At 49.5% G+C, this 20,534-nt stretch overlaps 1 protein-coding gene across 1 annotated transcript in view; it reads left to right on the forward strand.

Annotated features, from left to right (window-relative positions):
- The window catches only part of ADAMTS2 (ADAM metallopeptidase with thrombospondin type 1 motif 2), a 280,657-nt gene extending 270,147 nt beyond the window's left edge, over positions 1-10,510 (forward strand). The window contains exons 19-22 of the mRNA XM_090290344.1: positions 461-668; positions 2,119-2,248; positions 3,058-3,147; positions 10,026-10,510. Coding sequence (XP_090146470.1) covers positions 461-668; positions 2,119-2,248; positions 3,058-3,147; positions 10,026-10,477 — 880 coding nt within the window. The 3' untranslated portion in view covers positions 10,478-10,510. The remainder of the gene's footprint in view (positions 1-460; positions 669-2,118; positions 2,249-3,057; positions 3,148-10,025) is intronic.
- Positions 10,511-20,534: the final 10,024 nt, after the last annotated feature.

Here is a 20,534-nt window from a genome sequence, read left to right on the forward strand (position 1 = left end):
GAGGCTCGGAGTGCAGAACTGGCTCCAGTCCTGTGGAAGGTGTTTCCAAGACAGCCCACACAGAGCTATCTCCCTGACCCCCAGCCCCAGGGTCTGACAGGGCTGCATGTCTGGGCCCTGAGCCAGGAAGATTGCTGATACTAGGTGGAGCATGTGGGGACGGGTGCTGTCTCGAAGGGTTGGCAATGTCAGCAGAAACTGAGGGCAGAGGGCAGAGCCAGAGCTACAGAAGGGACAGGCTGACAGGGTCCCTTAGGCCTGGGCTATGCATGGCCGCCCCCACAGGGCTTGCCGCTGTGGACATGTCTCAGGTTCCTTATTGGTAAGGCCTAGGGCAGGGTGCAGCGAGCCTACGGAACACCTCTGTGAGAACAGGGAAGGCATACCTGGGGGAGCAGGAGGCCTTCTCTCTGTCTGCTGAGGCCACAGGGGACTGATGTGTGCCACTCTGCCCCGGCAGATGGGTTGCAGGCGAGTGGGAGCCGTGCAGCCAGAGCTGTGGGCGGACGGGCACACAGGTGCGCTCCGTTCGCTGCATCCAGCCGCTGCACAACAACCGCACCCGCTTCGTGCACACCAAGCACTGCGGCAGCACCCGGCCCGAGGGCCGCCGGCCCTGCAACCGGGAGCTCTGTCCTGGGCACTGGCAGGCGGGGCCGTGGTCCCAGGTAGGTCATGCCCCGGCCCCGGCCCCGTGTTCTCAACCCCTAAGCCAAGCGTGGGTGGGCCCGAGGCGTCTGTCCGGGTGCACACACATTCTGTGGGTCTCAGGGCACTGGTGGTGACATGCGTCAGGGCTCTGTTCAGAACCCAGTGGGTGCGTGTCCTCAGGGCCAGGGCTCACTTGTCCTCCATGCACCTGGAAGCCCAGGAGGCTGAGGGCGGCCAGGGCTGCAGGTTCCTCAGAAGGCCCAGGTGTTTGCTGCTGAGGGTGAATGTGTGGTCCAGAAGGCCAGCCAACCTGACAGGAGGGGACAGAGACAAAGGAGGGCTCAGACTTGGGCTGGGAAGAGTAAGGACAGTGGTCTGGGGGACTGAGGGGCAGCTCTGCGGACAGGGCTCAGCTGGAGTGAGCACTCATCCCAGTGCGCAGCCCAGACCAGCCTCGATGACCACGGATCCGGATGGTGGTGCACACGCAGCTGTGCGTTGCAACAAGGAGAGTTCAGGGTGCAACCAGAGAGGGAGAGAAGGGCATGGGAAAGGCCAGGGGGAGCCCAGTGAGTGTCTGCAGGTGCCCCTTCCAATGTGTTCACCAGGGATGTGCCTCACTCTCCCAACAATGACATATGACAGCACACAACTGCCAGCCCGGACACCCACCCAAGTCCGAATGTCCAGGGTTTTCATCGGCGACAGTCCCATAGGCCTACAGTACCTGTGTGTGATGGTGGCACTTACAGAAGCTCCAGACCCACTGGGAAGGCAGGGGATCGACAGAAGCTACATTGCTGGCATCACCTGGCTGGAACGCTTACCAGACGGGACAGTCCATGAACTTGGTTCTCAGGAGTTGCTCAAGGGCCAGTCCTGCAAACAGGCCTTTTTGGCTGAATCAGCCATTTCCCACCCACAGGGCAAGGGTCTGGGAATTATCCTTGGTCAGGACTGGGTCAATCTGAGCTGAGCCAGGAGTCTGGGCATGACTGCTGCTGGCTGGCTCCTTCCCAGGAGAAGGCAGGAGGCGCTGGCCTGGAGGGGCCATCGAGAGTGCTAGTAGTGTAGAGCCTTGTGTGGGGGGGAGGGTCAGAAGTAGGAGAGGGGCTGTCTTCTGCCAAAGCCTGGACTCAGAGCTTTCCCAGGGGTCCCCCATGAGCAGCAGGTTTTTCTGGGTCTTGGGCCTCCTGTAGCCAGAGCATTCAGAAATGCCAGGTCCTGCATAATCGCTCTCTCTTACTTGTAGTTACTGAGAGGCATGAGCATGTATGTCGCCTCTTCAGAGCCCAGGAGACTGAGCAGCCGTCTGGGGCTAGAGTGAGGCTGAGCAGGCCTCTGGTCCACACTTTCCCCCTGGCCCTCAACTGCCTCCCACGTGTTGTGGGGACACCTGCGTAAGGGCCTCTTCCAGGCCCAGCTCAGCATGGGAGGTGGTCCTGACTGGTGACTCTCCACCTGCAGTGCTCAGTAACCTGTGGCAATGGCACCCAGGAGCGGCCGGTGCTTTGCCGCACAGCGGATGACAGCTTTGGGATCTGCCAGGAGGAGCGACCTGAGACAGCAAGGATTTGCAGGCTCAGCCCCTGTCCCCGTAAGCCCTCTGCTGCCCTGTTCCCTGGGCCCCAGTGTGCAAACCCCAGGGCTGAGGAGAGGGCTGCGGGGGAAAGGGAGCCATCCAGGCAAATGCTCTTCCCACAAGTGGCCCAGACTCACTTCACATCCCTGACCTTGAAGTAGAAGCTGAGCCCTCCCAGGTCAGAGTTGGGCCCTTTCCCTTGTGGGGAATGGAAGGAACTGCTCCTCTCCAAGGCAGGCCAGGCTCTGGTGAAGGATGGAGCCCATCCCTGCCTTCCTAACCCTCGCTGTTGGTCTGGGAGATGGAACCAGGCTCACAGTGACTACACAGAGGGGCTCAGCCAGACAGGTGTCTGTGCTCTGCTCAGAGAACTAAAACACTGGCTACACCCAGACACCTTGGCAAGTGCCAGACATGTAACCTCTTTTGGTCACCAAAACAGTTCAAGACGTAGACCCCAGTACAAGTTCTGTCTATGGAGAAGGGAGCTCAGGGGTGTCAGGTATGCCTGCCCCAGCTGTGGGGAGGGGTGGTAGGTCCAGATACACTTGGTCCCTGTGTTCCAGCAGCAGGCAGTTCACACACTGTTCAGCCTTGGAGCCAGACCAAAGTGGTGCCCAGATCAGGAGGCCGGGCAGAGCCCCGTGCTATATAGCTGAGACCCAGGAAGCAGGGGCTGGCAAGAGGCAGGAGGCTGGGGCCTACCTGTCACGAGGGATAATCTTGCCTTTTCCAAGGACATGATGGTCTGTGGCGCAGGGGGTGGCGGGGAGGGGCCCTGACCTGGTGCCTCAGCAGCTGCAGCCCCTTTCTCTTCCCTCTAGGAGACATCTCTGACCCCTCTCAGAAGAGCTACGTGGTTCAGTGGCTGTCCCGCCCGGACCCTGACGTGCCAGTCCAGAAGACTTCGTCAAGTAACCGGCCCATTTATAACTCTGCCTCTGCCCTCCAGTGCATGCCCTGCACCCTGTGGAGCTTGCCCTGGGCTCCCCTTCTCTCTCTCTATGGAAAACTCCCCTGACTCTTCCTGAGGGCTCTGGTTGAATCTGTCTTCTCCTGGGCCTCTTAGCTCGAACACCTCCTTTGGAGCCAACTGGCTGCCTGGCCAGGAGGGCCAGCCTCACAGAGGCTTGGCCCAGGCGCGGGCCTCTTGCAGGGGGCCGGGATCTGGTTGGTGACGGCTGGTAAAGGGTCAAAGATCTGTCATGGTGCTGGAGGGGCCAGAGGCCAGGGTGTGAGTGTGACCACTTGGTGACTGCCTTGCGGGGCCACAGCCCTCGAAGCTGGAGCTGCAGGTCGGAAGTCAAGGGGCAGCCTGCCCACCCCCTTTCAAACACACCCACCACCATGAGGCCAGGTTCTCGAGGCCTGTGGTTTTGTGCTGCTGTGAGGGTGGCCCAGCTCAAAGGGTCCAGCGGTCTATCAGGGGCTTCCTGCTGCCTCGCTGCTGCTGCTGCTGCTGCTGCTGCTGCTGCTCCTGCTCCTGACCCTGTGCTCATTGTGTCCTCCCGACTCATGTGATTGTGGCTGCTTCCTGTGGCCTTTGTGTCCAACTCACACAGTCCTTGCCCCCATCCCCTGTCTCCTCAGGCAGGTTCGGGTCAAACTCAAGAGGCAGGGGCGTGTCCCTCCAATGGGACATAGGGATGCACTGCCTCTCCCATTCTCTGTCCATTAGCTCCAGTGTCCTCTCCCTGTCCTGTGCACATGCCACTGCCCACAGGGGTGAGTGAGAGTGAGACTGATGTGGATGTGGCCACCTGCCCGTGTGAACAACTACAGAATTACCTCAATTTTTATTGCTTTTTTGCTTAGACAAAACTATGTTGAAAATGCCTTAAAGTTGAAAGGTAACAGAATTGGCTGCTAACTCCAGCTTCAGCAGGAACATGAGCCAGGTGGGAGGCCAGCAGTACAGGTGCAGGGGAGGTGGTCCAAGTTACCCCCCTGTGGCTGAGGACAGGGTTTCCCAGGCAGGTGGCCTGGCTGCCTGGACCCTTGGCTGTGCCCTCAGGCCCCATGCGGGAAGGAGGCCAGTGGACGCTGACTGTTGCTGGAGCCCTTGCGGGCACTCCCACAGCTCTGCCTTACTCCAGAGGGCAACACTCGTGGCCCCTCAGTGACCCGTGTCACACTCCCGCTGTCATACCCACACACGCCCCGCGCTGTCCGCCTGTGCATAGCACTTCGCCAGCCCTGCCCGCCTCCCGCCCCCTGCGGCACTGGTCACCGTTGTGTAAATACTTGGTGTGTAACACAGACTCACTCTCACGACTGTTAACTTGCACGTGGGACCAGGCCGAGTGAGTGACACAAGCGACCTGGGAAAGGGGCGGGCTGCTCTTGGGCATTGTTCTCTCTGTCTATATGCACTTTGGTTTATCAGGGATATTTTATTAGTGTTTTGTATGTATTGATGACGTATTCTATCAGTTCCCTTGTTGCTTTTCTGGTATTTTTATGAGACCACGTGAGTGTGTGTCAAAGTGACTGTGAAAATGACCTTTTGTTCTTACTAACACTGGAAATACTTCCTGTCATGCAGCCCACAAATAAACTCAATAAAAGTTCAGTGAAACAGGGTGCTTGGGTCCGGCACACTGCTGGCTGGCTCCTTCTGTTCTCTCCATGGCCAGCGGGCACAGACCTGCAGGTGCCCTTCTGTCCCATTAGTTCCTTGGTTTCCGATTCGTGTGACTTCACTGTGCCCTTTCCCCTGTCCAACAGAGATGTTTAGGGTCCCTCTCCCCTGTAGAGACACTCACCATGACTTTGAATTCTGAATCATTTGAGTTAAACAAGCAGTGCCTTCAGGAATGTCTGTGCTCTCTCCTCTTTATTGGTGCTCACGTCAGGAAGGGGGGGATCAGCCCATGGAGTGGAAATGTGAGGTCAGTATCTGAGACAGGGCTGGTCCAGGTCACTGTGCCCTGAGCCACTGTCAGGGCACCACCTGGCTTCTGGGGCAGCCCTCAGCTTTCTGTTCAGGAAAGGAGAGGTGCCCATGTGGCTCCGAAGAGCCTGAATCAGGGAAAAGCGAGGTAGTGGTGGCTCTGGGTACCCGGCCCTCAGCACTCACAGGTGTTTGTGCTCAGCCATGCCTGCCCGTCTCCTGGGGCCTGTATGGTCGTTCAGCTTGCTAACAAGGACCAGGCAGAAGGTCAGGGTCCGACAGGGACCTCCTCGCCTGAGGTCTGACTGGTGCTTTTCTGGTGGGTGTCTTCCTCCTGTCCTGTGAAGGGTCCATGCAGGGAGGGAGATCATGAGAAAGTATAAAGTGGGCCTCCCTGCCTCATGGGTGTGGTCTTCAGGGTGCCGTGCCAAGCCCCAGGTGTCTATTGGCAGAGTGGGGGTCACAGTAGTTGTGGCTGAGTCCAGCCTTCCCAGAGCTCTGGTCTTTGGTAGGAATTCCAGATCAAGAGAGACAAGGAGACCAAGACAACTTCTGTCAGAACTGTGTCCCCTCTGGCTCCTTTCCAGACAGGTCAGGAAAGACTGCCACTACAGCGGGCCTGGCTAGAACAGTAGGCAGCCCAGAGTGCTGCGGGCCCAAGGACAGCCGCTGTGATGGAGAGCGTGGGCAGCCAGCCACAGGGTACCTCCCACCCCTTCAATTTGTCACACAGTCTTTTGAAAGGAGACATGGTGTGTTACGTTTGACCAAGAAAAGATCATGATGTTTTCTCCATCCCAGCCTTTTCCCAAATGTGTGTGGTGATTTAGGTTGCTTGTAAACATGGCTGAGCACCACACAGCAGCCTGTTCTCGTCCCATTGTCATTCCTGGCCACCTCAGTTGAAGTCTCACCTGCACGAGTTCTGGCATCTCTCGCACGCTTGCTCCTTGCTCACCAGTTCAGACCTTTGCAGCCAGGAGAACCTCCCTGGAACTGGAGAAATTAAAACTGACTTACAAACTTACTTAAGAAGATGTAAAACTTTTCTCTGTATATTGGTTAGGTTGACCTTATTTACCACACTAGTTTTACATGAACAATAGTATAAAATTTTCTTCTAAAACAAATTTTAAGTTAAAAGGAATTAAAGGAGGAAACTACTCAGCGAATAATAACACAGGCTGGTATTCAGATACAGCCAACATCGTAGGAACAGCACACAGTGACTTCCATTTCTGAAAAGTGGGTTTGCTATCGGTGGTGTGTTCACTGGAAGGCAGTCACTCTTGCCAGGTCACAGCTGCTGGAAGTGGCTACAGATCAGATGTCATCAACCTGGAGTGATGATCTTAGTCAAAACCCTGGGCCAGTCAAGGGTCACTTACCCTGCAGTGGCATAATTTCTTCATCTATGAGGGCTCTCTGCTCAGTGGTGCTACTGAAAAATACACAGTCATTAATGCCCTTTTAAGAATGGTGGATCATGATTATTTTAAAATTTATCTAGGCCAAGCTCTTGGCCAGTAGCTTTCTCAATTATTTATTCATTCATTGACTTATTTTAAATTTAAAAACTTAAAGCAATGTAACCCACTGTTTAAAGGAAATCAGACCCAGAAGTCTAATATCTTGGCCAGTTGGAAGGGAGGCTCCCTAGAGGGAAGCCTGGCCCCAGCTGTCACCAGCCCGTCTGTGGCAGGAGAGGACCGCTCGTCCCAGTGGGCCCGTGACTCAGCCACAGGTGCTGAGTGCTTTCTGTGTCAAGCTCTGGCCAGGTCCTGGGACACCACCGAGCACCTGACCAGAAGTCTGCAAACTTTTTCTCTAAAGGGACAGATAGTAACTATTTTAGGCACTGGGAGCCATGTGGTCTCCCTCCAACTACTCAACTCTGCTTTTGTAGTGGGAGGGCAGCTGCGTGGCAGGCCTGTTCCAGCCAAACCTTATTTACAAAACTAGGTGGAGGGACTGACTGGGCCAACCCCCCTGCCCTGGACTGGTGTGCTGCCTGCTGCTCAGGGTTCCAGCCTCTTGGGAGACAAGTGAGGGAGGTGCTTAATTCCGACCCTGTGATGGGTGAGGGAAAAGGCTCAGGGGCAGGAGAAGGCGTTGCTGTGTGACAAGAGTGACCCCACTCCCAGCAGCGCTGCCAGGCCAGGCTCCATCCTCGTCCTCTACCTCTGCCCCTCGCCCTCCCCCAGCCGAAGATGAAGGCTCCCTTGGGGATCCCTGAGGCCTGCAACCAGTTTTCACACAGCCCACACCAGTGTCTACCAGAAAGGGAGTGGCTTCCAGGAAGGGGGTGTGGTCGGGGACAGGGAGACGCTCCAAGCCCCTCCCCATTCCCCTGGCAGCTTCAAACAAGACTACTCTGATTTCATGTGTCTTATATTTTGGGTATCCGTATAAGATTTCATATACCGGTTTTAAAACCCTGAAAGCCACGTCTCTGAATCTTCCAGTTTAGTTTCCAGAAACCGCCCTCGGCCCTTGCCGACCTGTCTCCCTTTCTCCCTCCATGCCCTAAGCCCGTGGCTCAGTCCCAAGGTTAGGAAAACAGACTTTTCCTGACAGCCAATCAATCTGTGCTTATTTCTTTGCCTTGAGGGTCCTGAAGCTAGCCACGCCTCCTCCCTTTTTGGGCCACTTAGAAGCTCAGAACCCACCCAAGTTGCTCCCACCTCTGGGGGTAGGTGCGTCGGGTGTTCTTGCCTGTGAAGTTGCTGTGGTAAAATGCATACATTTCCTGTTTTGGATTTCCTCAGTTATTCACATTTTATATGGTTAGCTTTGTACATTTACTTGTCCTGGGGACAGAGGGACATTCAACTACAACTCTGGGCTCCGCCCTTTGGAGCTTTCAGAATAATGAACAAGTCAGACATTAGTCACCTAATCTGACAGTTAAATGCGAACCTGCCAACTGCGATGAAGTGCTGGGAAGGGGAGAGCCGCCCAAGAGACCCCCACTGGCACGATATCTAACCCCTGAGGGGTCTGGCGCCGCTGGCCTGAGGGAGAGGTGTTCTGCTGAGCCCGAGGAGGAGAGGCAAACCTACAAGGCGGAAAGCTCAATGTGTGCAAAGGCCTGTGGCTGTGGCTGGAGGACCCCCATGCAGAGAGGAAGGCCCAGGCCTGAGCAGGGAGAAGAGGTGATGGGGACAGGTCTTCAGTCAAAACAACAAGATAAAGTGCGGGGGCTTCAGTCAGGATGGTGACATGGTCACGTCTCCCACTGAAAACCATTCTCTTACTCTATAGGCAGGCGGACACAAGGGTCTTACCACATGCAGCCATGACCCGTGGAGGTGGGACAGAGAGCATGGACATACATATTGGAAAGGTGTAGGAGGAAATGCTGGTGGCCTTGGAGACGACTGTGTAGGGAGTGCACCTGAAAGGCCATTCTCTGAGACAGGTGGTACCAGCAGAGGCCATGGGCTTGGACAGGACATATGGTGTCTCAGGCAGGTCAGGGACGATTAGGGTTACAAGGTGTCTAGAAGGAAGTTGTATCCATGACTTGGGGAGTTTGGTGTTGGTGTCCAGTTTAGTGTCTGTGCAGGTGGATGTCAGAGCCATGGGCCCTGAGTGGAAGAGCCGGCCTGTGTGTTAGGACAGGAAGTTCAGACAGGCTAGTGTAGCTTCAGGTGTGAATGTAGACAGTGTCTCTGCAGGTGCAGCTCCCATCCCACTGCTGCCCTTCCTCCCCTTCATCTTCCCTTTCAGTCAGGATGAGGGAGGGCGCAGGCGAGGTTTCTGTGGGGAGGGTTGGGGTCCTCACTGTCAGAAGCAGAGACCATCTGAGCAGAGAAACACATTAGGCAGAGTTGGGCCGTTAAGGTTAGTGATCACAAATTTATCTATAAGATCAAATACCCCATGATGTGATTCGTTCTTTCACATTGAATGAATTTTTTCAAGTCATCCTGATTTTTGTGTCATGTGTAGAATGAGGTGGTGGGGCAAAGAGCAAAGGAACGGGAACTTGGGACAAACACAGAGAGTGGGGGGGGGGGGTGAGAACAAGAGGAGTTGGACAGGTTGACTTGGTACAGCTGCAGAGTCAGCTGGGCCAGGAGAAGGCAGCTCCGTGGGGAAAGGAGACAGCACGGCCTCCGCGGAGAGAGTCGTCTCCACACAAGCTGAACCAGTGTCCTGGGCAGGGAGGAGAAGGGAGGGTGTGCTGGGCAGAAGGATTCGCCATGTGAAGCCATCAAGTTGGGAGCAGTGTGCTTGGGAAATGGCTAGAGCCCAAGGCGCAGGGCCGTGGGTGAATGGGCCAGGACAGGTGTTCTCGGGTGTGTTGAAGCAAGTGAAAGAAAGCCCACACAGTCTGGGTGATTTCTCATTTCCCTTTAGGCACTTTTCAGAAATGAAGCTCATTGGGGAGGTTGGGTGAAGATGGGAAAAAAGGCAAGGAGTGTACGGTGTTTGCTCTATTGGATTTTATTGGTTCCTTGAGATTTGGTTTTGTTATAGTGACTGATTACAGATTATTGGAGAGTCAAACTCTACCACCCAGTTTCATTGGGGTGATCACAAGAGATGCCACATATAAAGATCTGGCCAAGCCCCATTCTATAAAATGAGCAGAGTCATTCCCCAAGAACAGGCAGGCCTCCTTTCTGTCCCAGATGTGGAGAGACACTGCAAAGCATGGACTCCGGAGCTGCTGGGAGAAGGGAGCCTGCTCATAGTTCACGCGCTGCACTCCAGGGAGGGGGCCCGTGTGCCTCTGACTAGGAAACCACACAGACTTCCTGCGTGAACTTGCTTGCCTCTGCGCTGTCTCTGGGCTCTTTCCAATGCCTCCTGCAGCAAGCTGCTCCCTGCGGGGGCACAACATTTCCCTTATTTTGTCCTTCAGTTACTTGTCCCACTTTTCTCTTTCAGAGGGCCGCTGCCAAGGCGACAAGTCAATGTTCTGTAGGAGGGAAGTCCTGTCTCGCTATTGCTCCATCCCAGACTACAACAGGCTGTGCTGCAAGTCCTGTAACCTGCATGACAACCTCACTGGCATGGACCACAGGGCAGAGCCACCACCCAGGAAGCAAAATGACATTGAAGAGCTCACGCCTACCCTTCCAGTCCCTACCCTGGTCATGGAGGTGCAGCCTCTGCCGGGTGCACCCCTCAAGGTGCCTGTCAATGCCTCCAGTACCAATGCCACTAAGGACCACCCAGAAACCAATGCTGTGGATGTGCCCTACAAAATCAGTGGCCTGGACAATGAGGTCCAGCCACCCAACCTAATCCCTCGACGGCCGAGCCCATATGAGAGGACCAGAAACCAGAGAATCCAAGAGCTCATGGATGAGATGAGGAGGAAAGAGATGCTCGGGTAGTTCTAATAAAATCGAAAGGCAGCAGCAGTAGCATTTTTTTCTTGCTTATAGAGATATTCCATGGGATGGCAAATCCTGTGTCATGGAGATGAAGTCAAAATTCCTGAGTCCAAAAAATTTTTAGGGGACGAGGAAGGATGGCATGAGAATATATATGTTTATGTACATGGCTGTGAGCATGTGGCAACAGGAGTGCCCACGGGGGTCTGAGCCCTCCCAGAGCGGGCCAGGCTCTGTGCTGAGGTTGGGTGTGGGGCAGAGAGGAGTGTGGGCTCCACAGCCTCCTTCCATGAGGGCGGGCGGGCCGGCGGGAGGATGGCCTCAGACAGAGAGAAAATACTGATTTGTGAGCCTTAACTGGGGGTCCTCCTTTCCTCTGTGGTGATGCTTCCTTCCAATCCCCAGGCTGGACACAAGCCCCGTGGGGACTCTTAGGAGGAGTGGTGACTTGTTTACAAACTGACTGGCCACAGAGATGAGCTCATTGAGATGGTGGTGTGACCTCTGAGGCGTTCCAGGGCAGGCAGGTGGTGAGGGTGAGCGTGGTGGCCAGCGTGGGGACCAGACCAGCCTGAGAGCTGCTGAGGGACGATGGTGCAGTGTGACCCTCTGGGACAGCTGGCCTGCTGCCAGACAGCATGCTTTTCACTAGATTTTTGTGTGAAACTTCTAAGTCTCTGAAGGTCGGTTCGATATACTTTAAGGAGGTCTGGGTGTCTGTTAGGCTCCAGAGCTGCCGGCTACCGATGAAGGGCTCAGGGAAGCACTTGGACCCATTTGGTGCTCTCCAGCTGTGCTTGCGTATCTCAGCCCCACTTCTTCTCAGGAAGGCACTGAGAACCCTATAGTGGGGACTTGAGTGCCGATCTAATCAGTGGGCCACGTTTTCATGGGAGGAGCCAGGGAGCGTCTTCTCACATCTCCCTCTGAACCCCGGCCTTGCTTGCCCCTCTAGCCAGCTGGCCCCAGCCCTAGCTGCCCAGAGAGGCTCCCCACTTCCTCAAGTGCAGGGTAAGGGTGAGAGGTAGGTGCCGTAATGCAAAGCCCAGTGTGGGGTCCATGGCCTGATGCCTCCAGAGGGAGTGCTCCCCCAGGGGTCATGCCCGAGGGACCTGAGATGGGGTTTTAGGGGCTTGGATTTGCTTCTGAAGACCAGCCTTGCTTGTGGGGGATAGGCTTGCCCTGTGGAGCCCCCCAATACCCGAGTCCTGCCCCCATTCCCATCCGTTAGAAGTTTCAGCAGGGAACTGCAAAGACTTGTCCTCTGATGGCAAGCATTGGGTGGGAGGTGGGCAGAGTTTGCTGTAGCTCTTGCTCTTTCCAAACTTTAACAACTTCTATTTTTGGCAGAATGGTGCTTTACTGTAAGCAAGATGTGAATGGGAGAGAAATAAGCAGGGAGTGGGTGGGGCTGGGTGGAAGGACAATGGCTAATTTTTATCTCTCCCTGCGTTGCTGTTAACACGCAGCTTAAACTTCCAAAAACTATCAGGCCTGAGGGGCACATTAGCCCCTTAGCCGACCTTGACACATAACTCGTAGGCTTTTCATATCCATGAAAGTTCTAGAGCCTTTTAATGCTTGCCTGTCAAAGATCTTAGAGAACTCTTTCTTGTGTAAGTCCTCAATATATATGTGGATAAGAATGCCGAGACTCAGGATAACCCCACGCCAGCTGCTCTGCACTGAGCTGTGAGGTGCTCGGTCCATCTGGGCCTGTGCATGTGTGTGGTATGTCTGTCTGTGTCGTCTGAGGCACAAAGAAAGGGTGCAGGTTGTGGGAGAACCAGGTCTGGGATGATGCGCAGTCATCCAACTGAACGATGCCCAGCCTCGCTGATCCCCCACGCAGCCTGCCCACCTCAGCCTGCCCTCTGCCACCCTGTCCCACACACGCTCACACCCATTCCAGTGTCTAAAGGAGCTTGTTGGCTTCTAAGAACCAAAATGGAGAAAACATTTGGAGCATCTCTTGTAGTATCACTGCTTCTTCAGTAAGATGTGGACTAAAGCATTTTTGCAGTCCTGTCGCTGCAGTCAGGAAACGGGTCCCTCTGCTTTCATCGGATAAATCCCTGGCAGCTGGTGCTATTCACAGCCTGAAGCACTGGGCAGTTCTTGCTCGGGCCTGTCCTAGAATGTAGGGAAGTTTGGGGTGACTAACCCTGCCTGGGGGCCTCAGCATGGGAACCCTCCATCCTCAGATACTGGGAAAGCAGGGCTGCATGTCTCAGGGCTGGATGTCTTCGGAGAGACGCCTCAGTGGGACATTGCCTGGGGCACCTGCCTTTTGCTGTAGGGAGAGAGATGGCCTCTGGAAGGTGCAGGCCAGCATGGCCGTGGCCCCACACACTGGACTCAGTGCCTCGGACCATGTGTCCCAAGCTCTACAGAACTAGGTGGTCCTCAGAACTGTCCAAGGAACGAGGTTTTCACCCAGCTCTGAGAAAATGTCTGTCTCCACTGAACTTGGGACAATCAGAGAGCAGGCTTAGCGACAGTCCTGAGCTTCCGGAGCCAGCATCTACCCATTCAGGCTCCTGCCCCCCCCACCCCGGGAAGGTCAAGCAGGTGTTCCTGCTGAGGTTCCCAACACCATGGGAAACTCAGACACCCTCTGTTCACGGTTCTAAAAAACCAGCCGAGGGACCCAAGGGTCACTTTATGTTCACGGGAGACTCATGCTAGCATTTTGGGACCTAGCTCTGATATACTCTGTTTGGAAAACCCATGGAATTTCACATATAAGCGTTTCATTTGTATTTTAAGGTTTTTTGCTTTTCTTTCTTTCTTTGGAGTATATAAGTGGTGCTCAATAGCCAAGCCTATCAGATGAAACATATGACTGTGTTGTACTCTTGGGGACAGGCAGCCACCACAGGGGTCATAGCGATGCTGCACTCCAATCACATTTTATCATACTTATGTTTTCTGTATGGTAAAATTTGGTTCCTTGATTTTATAAGTTATTAAACTCAAAATGTCTCTGATTTTGCACATCATGATTGCGTTTGTTTCTTCCCTCAACTGCACTTGTCCCCCATTCCCAGCTTGAACTTGAGCAGGTGGAAGGATGTGCTGCTCTCAAAAGGCAAAGAGGTGGGGGGTGGAGGCAGCAGGAGGCACTGGGCCAGGACCCTTGAAGTGCGAGCAGCACCCAGAGGGGCCTGCCTCTCCAGCTGCTGTGGAGTCAGCTCTCCAGGCGACATGACTCAGCCCAGTCCCAAGGAAACCTTTCATTTAGACAGGAGGTGAAGACTCTAAAGACACCTCATTCTCTGCTATAGTTAGGGCTTCCAGAACAATACTAGATGTTGCATAAAAGTTGAATTTCAAAGAAGTAACAAATGATTTTTTAGTATAAGTATGTTCCACTTTTATACTAAAAAGTTTTTTGTTTCTCTGAAATTCAAATTTAACTGAGATTCTGTATTTTTATTCGCTAAATTTGGTAACCCTACCTATAAAAGACAAGTCCATGTGCTCTGGCCCTCTTGGTGGTGTTGGGGAGAAGGGAGACTGAAGGGTGCAGGAGGAGATTTCTCCTGTGGCTTGGCCAAGGAGGAGGCTGACCGAATGTACTGGTGCTGGAGGAAGCGGTCAGAAACCATCCTGGGCTGGACGGGGGCTTCCGGTGGCTGTGCAATGCACAGGAGTTCTCGTCTTGGTGTTCACTGCAATGTATTTGGACTGCATGTTTGTAGTAGGGTTAGTCCTTCATAATAGGGGACAGAAAGAGTGTGAGGGTGTGAGTGCACACACGGGAAGGTCAGTGGAGTAAGCAGAACCAGCTGAGACTAAATATCTGCCAAGGTTATTCATTGAGTAAAATGAATTTAGTAAAACATTTGGTAAAAAATTTACTATTTAGTAAAATAGGTCTGGGTTACAGAGGGTGTGGTAAGGAAGGCCCTATCTGTGCTTTTGGAAGATGTGGACAGATGGTGAGAGGAACCAAATGATGTGATTGCCAAGGTTCCAGCCACCACCCCCTCCTCTGCATGCTATGTAAGGCCCTGACTCGAAGGCACAGAGCACCCATATCATGGTCACATGCAGCAGCCCAGGGGAACACACTGAATCCCATTCTTAGAGGCCTTGTAGCCAGTTCCTCCTGTACCTCATGGCCCCACACAGTTGTTTCTTCACTCTAGTGATATCACTCATATGCCATACTCCCATGATGTTGCATTCAAACATTTGTATGACACTCCAAACCATGCATGTCCTAGCGGGTCTTTGCTTACCCCGTCAACTCTCCTATGTATGAGCTTTCACACCAATTCATAACTAGGTGTAGACTGGACAGGTAATATCCAGGAAGTACTCACCTGTCAGAGTGAGACTGCCACATTGTTCCCTGTGGGGGCTGCCCCAAGATGGGTCAACTTCAAGTACACATAAAAATACACAAGACAGGGTGTGACTGTCCTATGCTGCATAGAAATTACCAGTGTTTTAGTTCAACTAACGTTCCTCTAGTATCTTTAGGTGAACACTTAGATCACTGGTTTTTAACCATTCTTTTTAATTCTATGCATTTATGGCTATAAATTTCCCTCTAAGCACTGTTTTACCTGTACCCTAAAATATTTGATGTATCATACATTTATTATCATCCCATTCCAAGTATTTTTTTACTTTCGTTATGACTTCCTTTGACCTGAGTGTTATTTTAAAGCATGTTGCTTAATTTCCAAACATTAGGGGTTCTCTACTGATAGAACATTACAGATTTCCAATAAAATAATATTGTAGTCAGAAAACATTTTCTGAAAGATTTCAAATCTCTGAAATTTGCTGAAACTGGCTGTGTTCAGGATGTGGTCAATTTTTTAAGTGTTGCACATTGTTTAAAAAGAATATGTAACTGGCAATTGTTGGATATAGTATCTTATATGTGTCCATTATATCAAATTTGTTAACTTATTATTCATATCTTTTATATCTTTATTTTGTTGTCTTCTTGCTCTATGGATATGGCTGAAAGTAGTTTTATTGCTTCCCACTGATTTTGAAATTTTTTAATTTCTCCTTGTGGTTTTATACTTTGCCTGTCTTTAAAAAAAAAAAAAAAGACTATTTTACTATTTTGAGGCCACATTGATGAGAGCATATAAATTTCTAATTATATGTTTCTTGGTAACATTATCCCTTTATCTTTATGAATTGACCAATTTTATTTCCAGAAATAATTTCTGTCTTGAAACATTTCCCCCATTAGTACAGCAATATCATCTTTCTTTTGGTTAGTGGTTATACAATATAAATTGTTTTTATTTTTTTGCATTTTTAAGTATCTTGTATTGATTATGCTGTTACAGTTGTCCCAATTTCTTTTCCCTTTGCTCCTCTCCACCCAATACTCCCCTTCTCTTTAGCACCCACTTCCCTTAGTTCATGTTCATTGGTTGTGAATATAAGTTCTTTGACTTCACCCTTTCCTATACTATTCTTAACACCCCCTTGTCTATTTTGTATCTACCAATTATGCTTCTTGATCCCTGAACCATTTCACCCCCCTTCCCCTACCAGCTGATAAGCCTCCAAATGATCCTCATACCTATGATTCTGTTCTTATTCTGGTTGTTTGCTTAATTTTTGTTTTGTTTTGTTTTTGTTTCCTAGATTCAGTTGTTGGTTGTTGTGTGTTTGTAGTCATTTTAATGTTCATAGTTTTGATCTTTTTCTTAAATAAGTCCCTTTAACATTTCATGTAATAAGGGCTTTGGTGACAATGAACTCCTTTAGCTTTACCTTGTCTGGGAAGCACTTCATCTGCCCTTCGATTCTAAATGATACCTTTGCTGGATAGAGTAATCTTGGTTGTAGGTCCTTGCTTTTCATCACTCTGAATATTTCTTGCCAGTCCTTTCTTGCCTGCAAAGTTTCTTTTGAGAAATCAGCTGATGGTCTCATAGGCACCCCTTTGTAGGTAACTCTCTTCTTTTCTCTTGCTGCTTTTAAGATCCTCTCTTTATCTTTAACCTTTGGCATAGTAATTACAATGTGTTTTGGTGTGGTCCTCTTTGGGTCCAACTTGTTCAGGACTCTGTGATTCCTGGACTTGTATGTCCATTTCCTTAGCCAAATTAGGGAAGTTTTCTTTCATTATTCTTTCAAACAAGTTTTCATTTTTTTCTCTCTTCCTCTTCTCCTTCTGGTACCTCTATGATTTGAATGTTGGTACGTTTAAAGTTGTCCCAGAGGTTCCTAATCCTCTCCACATGTTTTTCAATTCTTGTTTCTTCTTCCTGTTTGGGTGAATGTTTATGTCTTCCTTTTGTTCAAAATCATTTATTTGAATCCTGGCTTTCTTTCCTTCACTGTTGGTTCCCTGTATAATTGTCTTTATTTCACTTTGTATGACCTTCACTTCTTTTTTTATTCTGTGGCTGTACTCAATCAGTTCCCTGAGCATCCTAATCACCACTGTTTTGAACTCTGCACCTGATAGGTTGGCTATCTCCATTTTGTTTAGCTCTTTTTCTGGGGTTCTCTTCCGTTCTTTCATTTGGGCCATATTTCTTTTGTTTCTGTGTATTGGGTAGAGCTGCTTTGACTCCATGTCTTGGTAGTGTGACCTAATGTAGTAGGTGTCCTGTAGGGTCCAGTGGCATAGCCTCCCTATCACCAAGGCTGGGTACGTGAGGTCTGCCCTCCATGGGGGCTGAGTACACTCTCCTCTTGTAGTTGAGCTTTGATTTCTCTAGGCAGGTCAAAGGGAGAAATTTAGCTAGGCCAGTCAGTGGCAAGGACTGGCTGTGACCACTGACCACAAACCTCTGCCCACCGTGGAGGATCAGCTATGCTGGGGCAGGGTGGTGGTGCTCTGATGTGGTCTGTAGCTCTCCACTGGGTGCATTGGACCTGGCATTTCCCAGATGGTGCAGGCCAAGGTCAGGTCCCACCTGTGTTTTGCCTGGGGTCACCCTGCCTGAGCTATAAAGCAATCTGAGATGGCTGCTACTTGTGCTGGGCTGCAAGATTGCCAGGCAAAGCCAATCCATGAATCTAAGCTGGCTGCTGTTAGTGCCAGGCCTGGAGTTCACTGAGGCCAACTGTTGCTTGCTTGATAGCATTTAGGAAATTGTGAAACATGAGCCAAGATCAGCCATTCATATGAAAAAACAGCTTGGGTGGGCCCATAAATTGGGTGGGGCAGAGTCTCTGGAAACCTCCAAGGTGGGGTCAAACAGTGTTAGAAAGAATGATGGAGTCTCAGATATGGACCAGCTTGCTGGCTCTGTGTGTGTAGGGTTTAGAAAAGGGGCAGTTGCCTCCACTCACCTTGATACTGGACACTTCAGTTTCTCCCTGTTTGCCGCTGGTTCCATTCAAGCTGCTACCCTGGTGCTGGAGCTCAGAGAGAATAAGTCTGAGTAGATGAGTCCATGTGAGGGTTCTTTAAGAGGAACTGCTTGGGGCTCCAGCAGTTTCTTCCACTGACTCAATCCCCACTGGTTTTTGCAGCCAGAAGTTGTGGGGACTTGTCTTCCTGGCACTGGAACCCTGGTCTGGAGGCCTGGTGTGGGACTGGGATTCCTCACTCCTGAGATATCCCTCCTGAATTTTTATCCACCACGTTGGTGAGGGGTCAGCCCATTTCATGTCTGTGTCCCTTTTACCAGTCTTGATTGATGTGGTTTCTTTAATTCCATAAATGTCAGACTTCCATTCAGTTCGATTTCTGACAGTTCTGGCTGATGATTGTTCTATATTTTAGTTGTAATTTTGATGTGGTGGTGCGAAGAGGTGAGCCATGTCTGCCTATGTTGCCATCTTGACTGGATCCTCTAAATTATATTCTTTAACTTTCAAATATTCTGTATCCTGTGTGTTCTATTTCTACTTTGTAAACATAATTTTAATATTGTCTAACATTCCTAATATTTTGATTAGGCCGTTAGTCCTTTATATTTACTGCCATCACTGATATCAGTGCCCTTATATTTACCTTCTTCTGTGCTGTTTGTTCTAACTAGTCTGTGTTTTTTTTCTTGCCTTCTTTTGGATCAGGTGATTTTCCCCATTCCATGTTAGCCCTTGCTTAGTTTTGAAACTATATATTGCTTTTCCCTTATTTAACTGATCATTCAAGAAATTTCAGCATGCAGTTTTATGTTTAAAATCTATTTTTAATTTTAAAATCTATTGTGACTCCTAAAGAGACCATCTTTCCAATAATGCAAATTCTTAGGACAGTGCTTGCAAACTATCTATGCTAAAAGATAGCACCTTAACATTTTCATTTCACTGTAGACTAATAAAATATAAAGGAATTTTTTAAATACATATTTAAAAACAAAGATACAAAACACACTCAATTTTTTAAATAGCTTTGAGGTATAATTGACACAATAAACTGTACACATGTAGGTGTAAAATTTGACATGTTTTTGAGGTATATATGGAAACCATCCCCACAGCGAGGATAGTGAGCATCCCCATTACCCCAGAGGTTTCTTCCCACTCCTTTGGGACCACCTCCCCTTCACTCCTATCTTCAGGCAACCACTAATGTCTTTTGTATTACTACAAATTGCTTTTTATTCCCTAGCTTCATAAGAATGGGATTAAACAGCATCTACTCCATCTGGCTGCTTTAGTCAACATAATTATGTTTAGATTCATACATGGTATTGCATATACTGATGGTACACTCCCTTTTACTACTGAGTAGTATTCCGTGGTATAAATATACTACAGTTTGTTTATCCATTCACCAGCTGATGGACATTTGGGTTTTTTTCAGATTCTAGCTCTTCCAAAAACGATTCATGAACACTTGTGTATAGGTCTTTGTATGGTGTATGTTTGCCTTGAGGAAATACCTAGGAGTAGAATGGCTGCATAATTGGTAGGTGTATGTTTAACTTTTTGAAGAAATGTCAAATAGTTTTGCTATGTCATTTCTTTTTAAAAAAAAATATTTATTATATTTAGAGAGATGGGAAGGGAGGGAGAAAGAGAGGGAGAGAAACGTCATTGTGTGGTTGCCTCTCACACGCTCCCAATTGGGGACTTGGCCCACAACCCAGGCATGTGCCCTGACTGGGAATTGAACCAGCCATCCTTTGGTTTGCAGGCCAGCACTCAATCCACTGAGCCACACCAGCCAGGGCCCATGTCATTTCATATTCCCACCAGCAGCGAATGAGACTTCCAGTTCATCCACATTGTCACCAACACGTGATACAGTCAGTCTTTTCAATCTTAGCTAATCTAACAGATGTGTGGTGGTATTTCATTATAGTTTTCATTTTCTTACTGAATAATAATGTTAAGCATCTTAATATATTTATTTTCCATACATATTTCTATCTTCTTTGGTGAGGTATATGTCAACTCTTTGCCAAATTTTCATTGGGTTGTTTTCTTATTTTATTTTGAGAGATTTTTTTAATGTATTGTGAATACAAGTAATTTATCAAATATTTGCTTTGCAAATTTTTCTACCATAGCTTATCTTTTTATTCTCTTAACAATGTCTCCCAAGGAGCATAATTTTTAATTTTAATAAAGTTCAATTAATCAATTTGTTCTCTTATGAATTTTTATTTTCTTGTATCTAAGAAATCTTTGCATAAACTAAAGTCACAAAGATTTTCTTCTATTTGTTTCTACAAGCTTTATATTCTTAGGTTTAACATGTCTATGATGTATTTTAGTTAATTTTTATTTTTATTTTTTTATGGCAGTTTTCTCACAGCAGTTCAGTATAGTTAATTTTTATATGTGAAGTATAGATCCAACTTTATCTTTTTACCTAATTATATCCAAATGTTGCAGCACCATTTGTTGAAAAGACTATGCTTTCCTGCCAAAGGCCAGGAAGATTTTCTCTCTTTTTTTCCCTAAAAGTTTACTAGTTTAGCTCTTAGATTTTTCTATGATCCATTTTGATTGAATGTGTCTGTGTGTGTGTGGTGTGATAATAAGGCCTGAATTCATTTTTTTACATGTAGATGTCCAATTGTCACTTGTTGCATCATTTGTGGAAAACAAAACACCATTTGGTGAAAAGACTATCTTTCCCCTATAAATTTCCTTGGCA

Source organism: Furipterus horrens, unplaced genomic scaffold (assembly GCF_987537825.1).
Source record: "Furipterus horrens unplaced genomic scaffold, mFurHor1.1.pri manual_scaffold_10, whole genome shotgun sequence".
NCBI lineage: Eukaryota > Metazoa > Chordata > Mammalia > Chiroptera > Furipteridae > Furipterus > Furipterus horrens.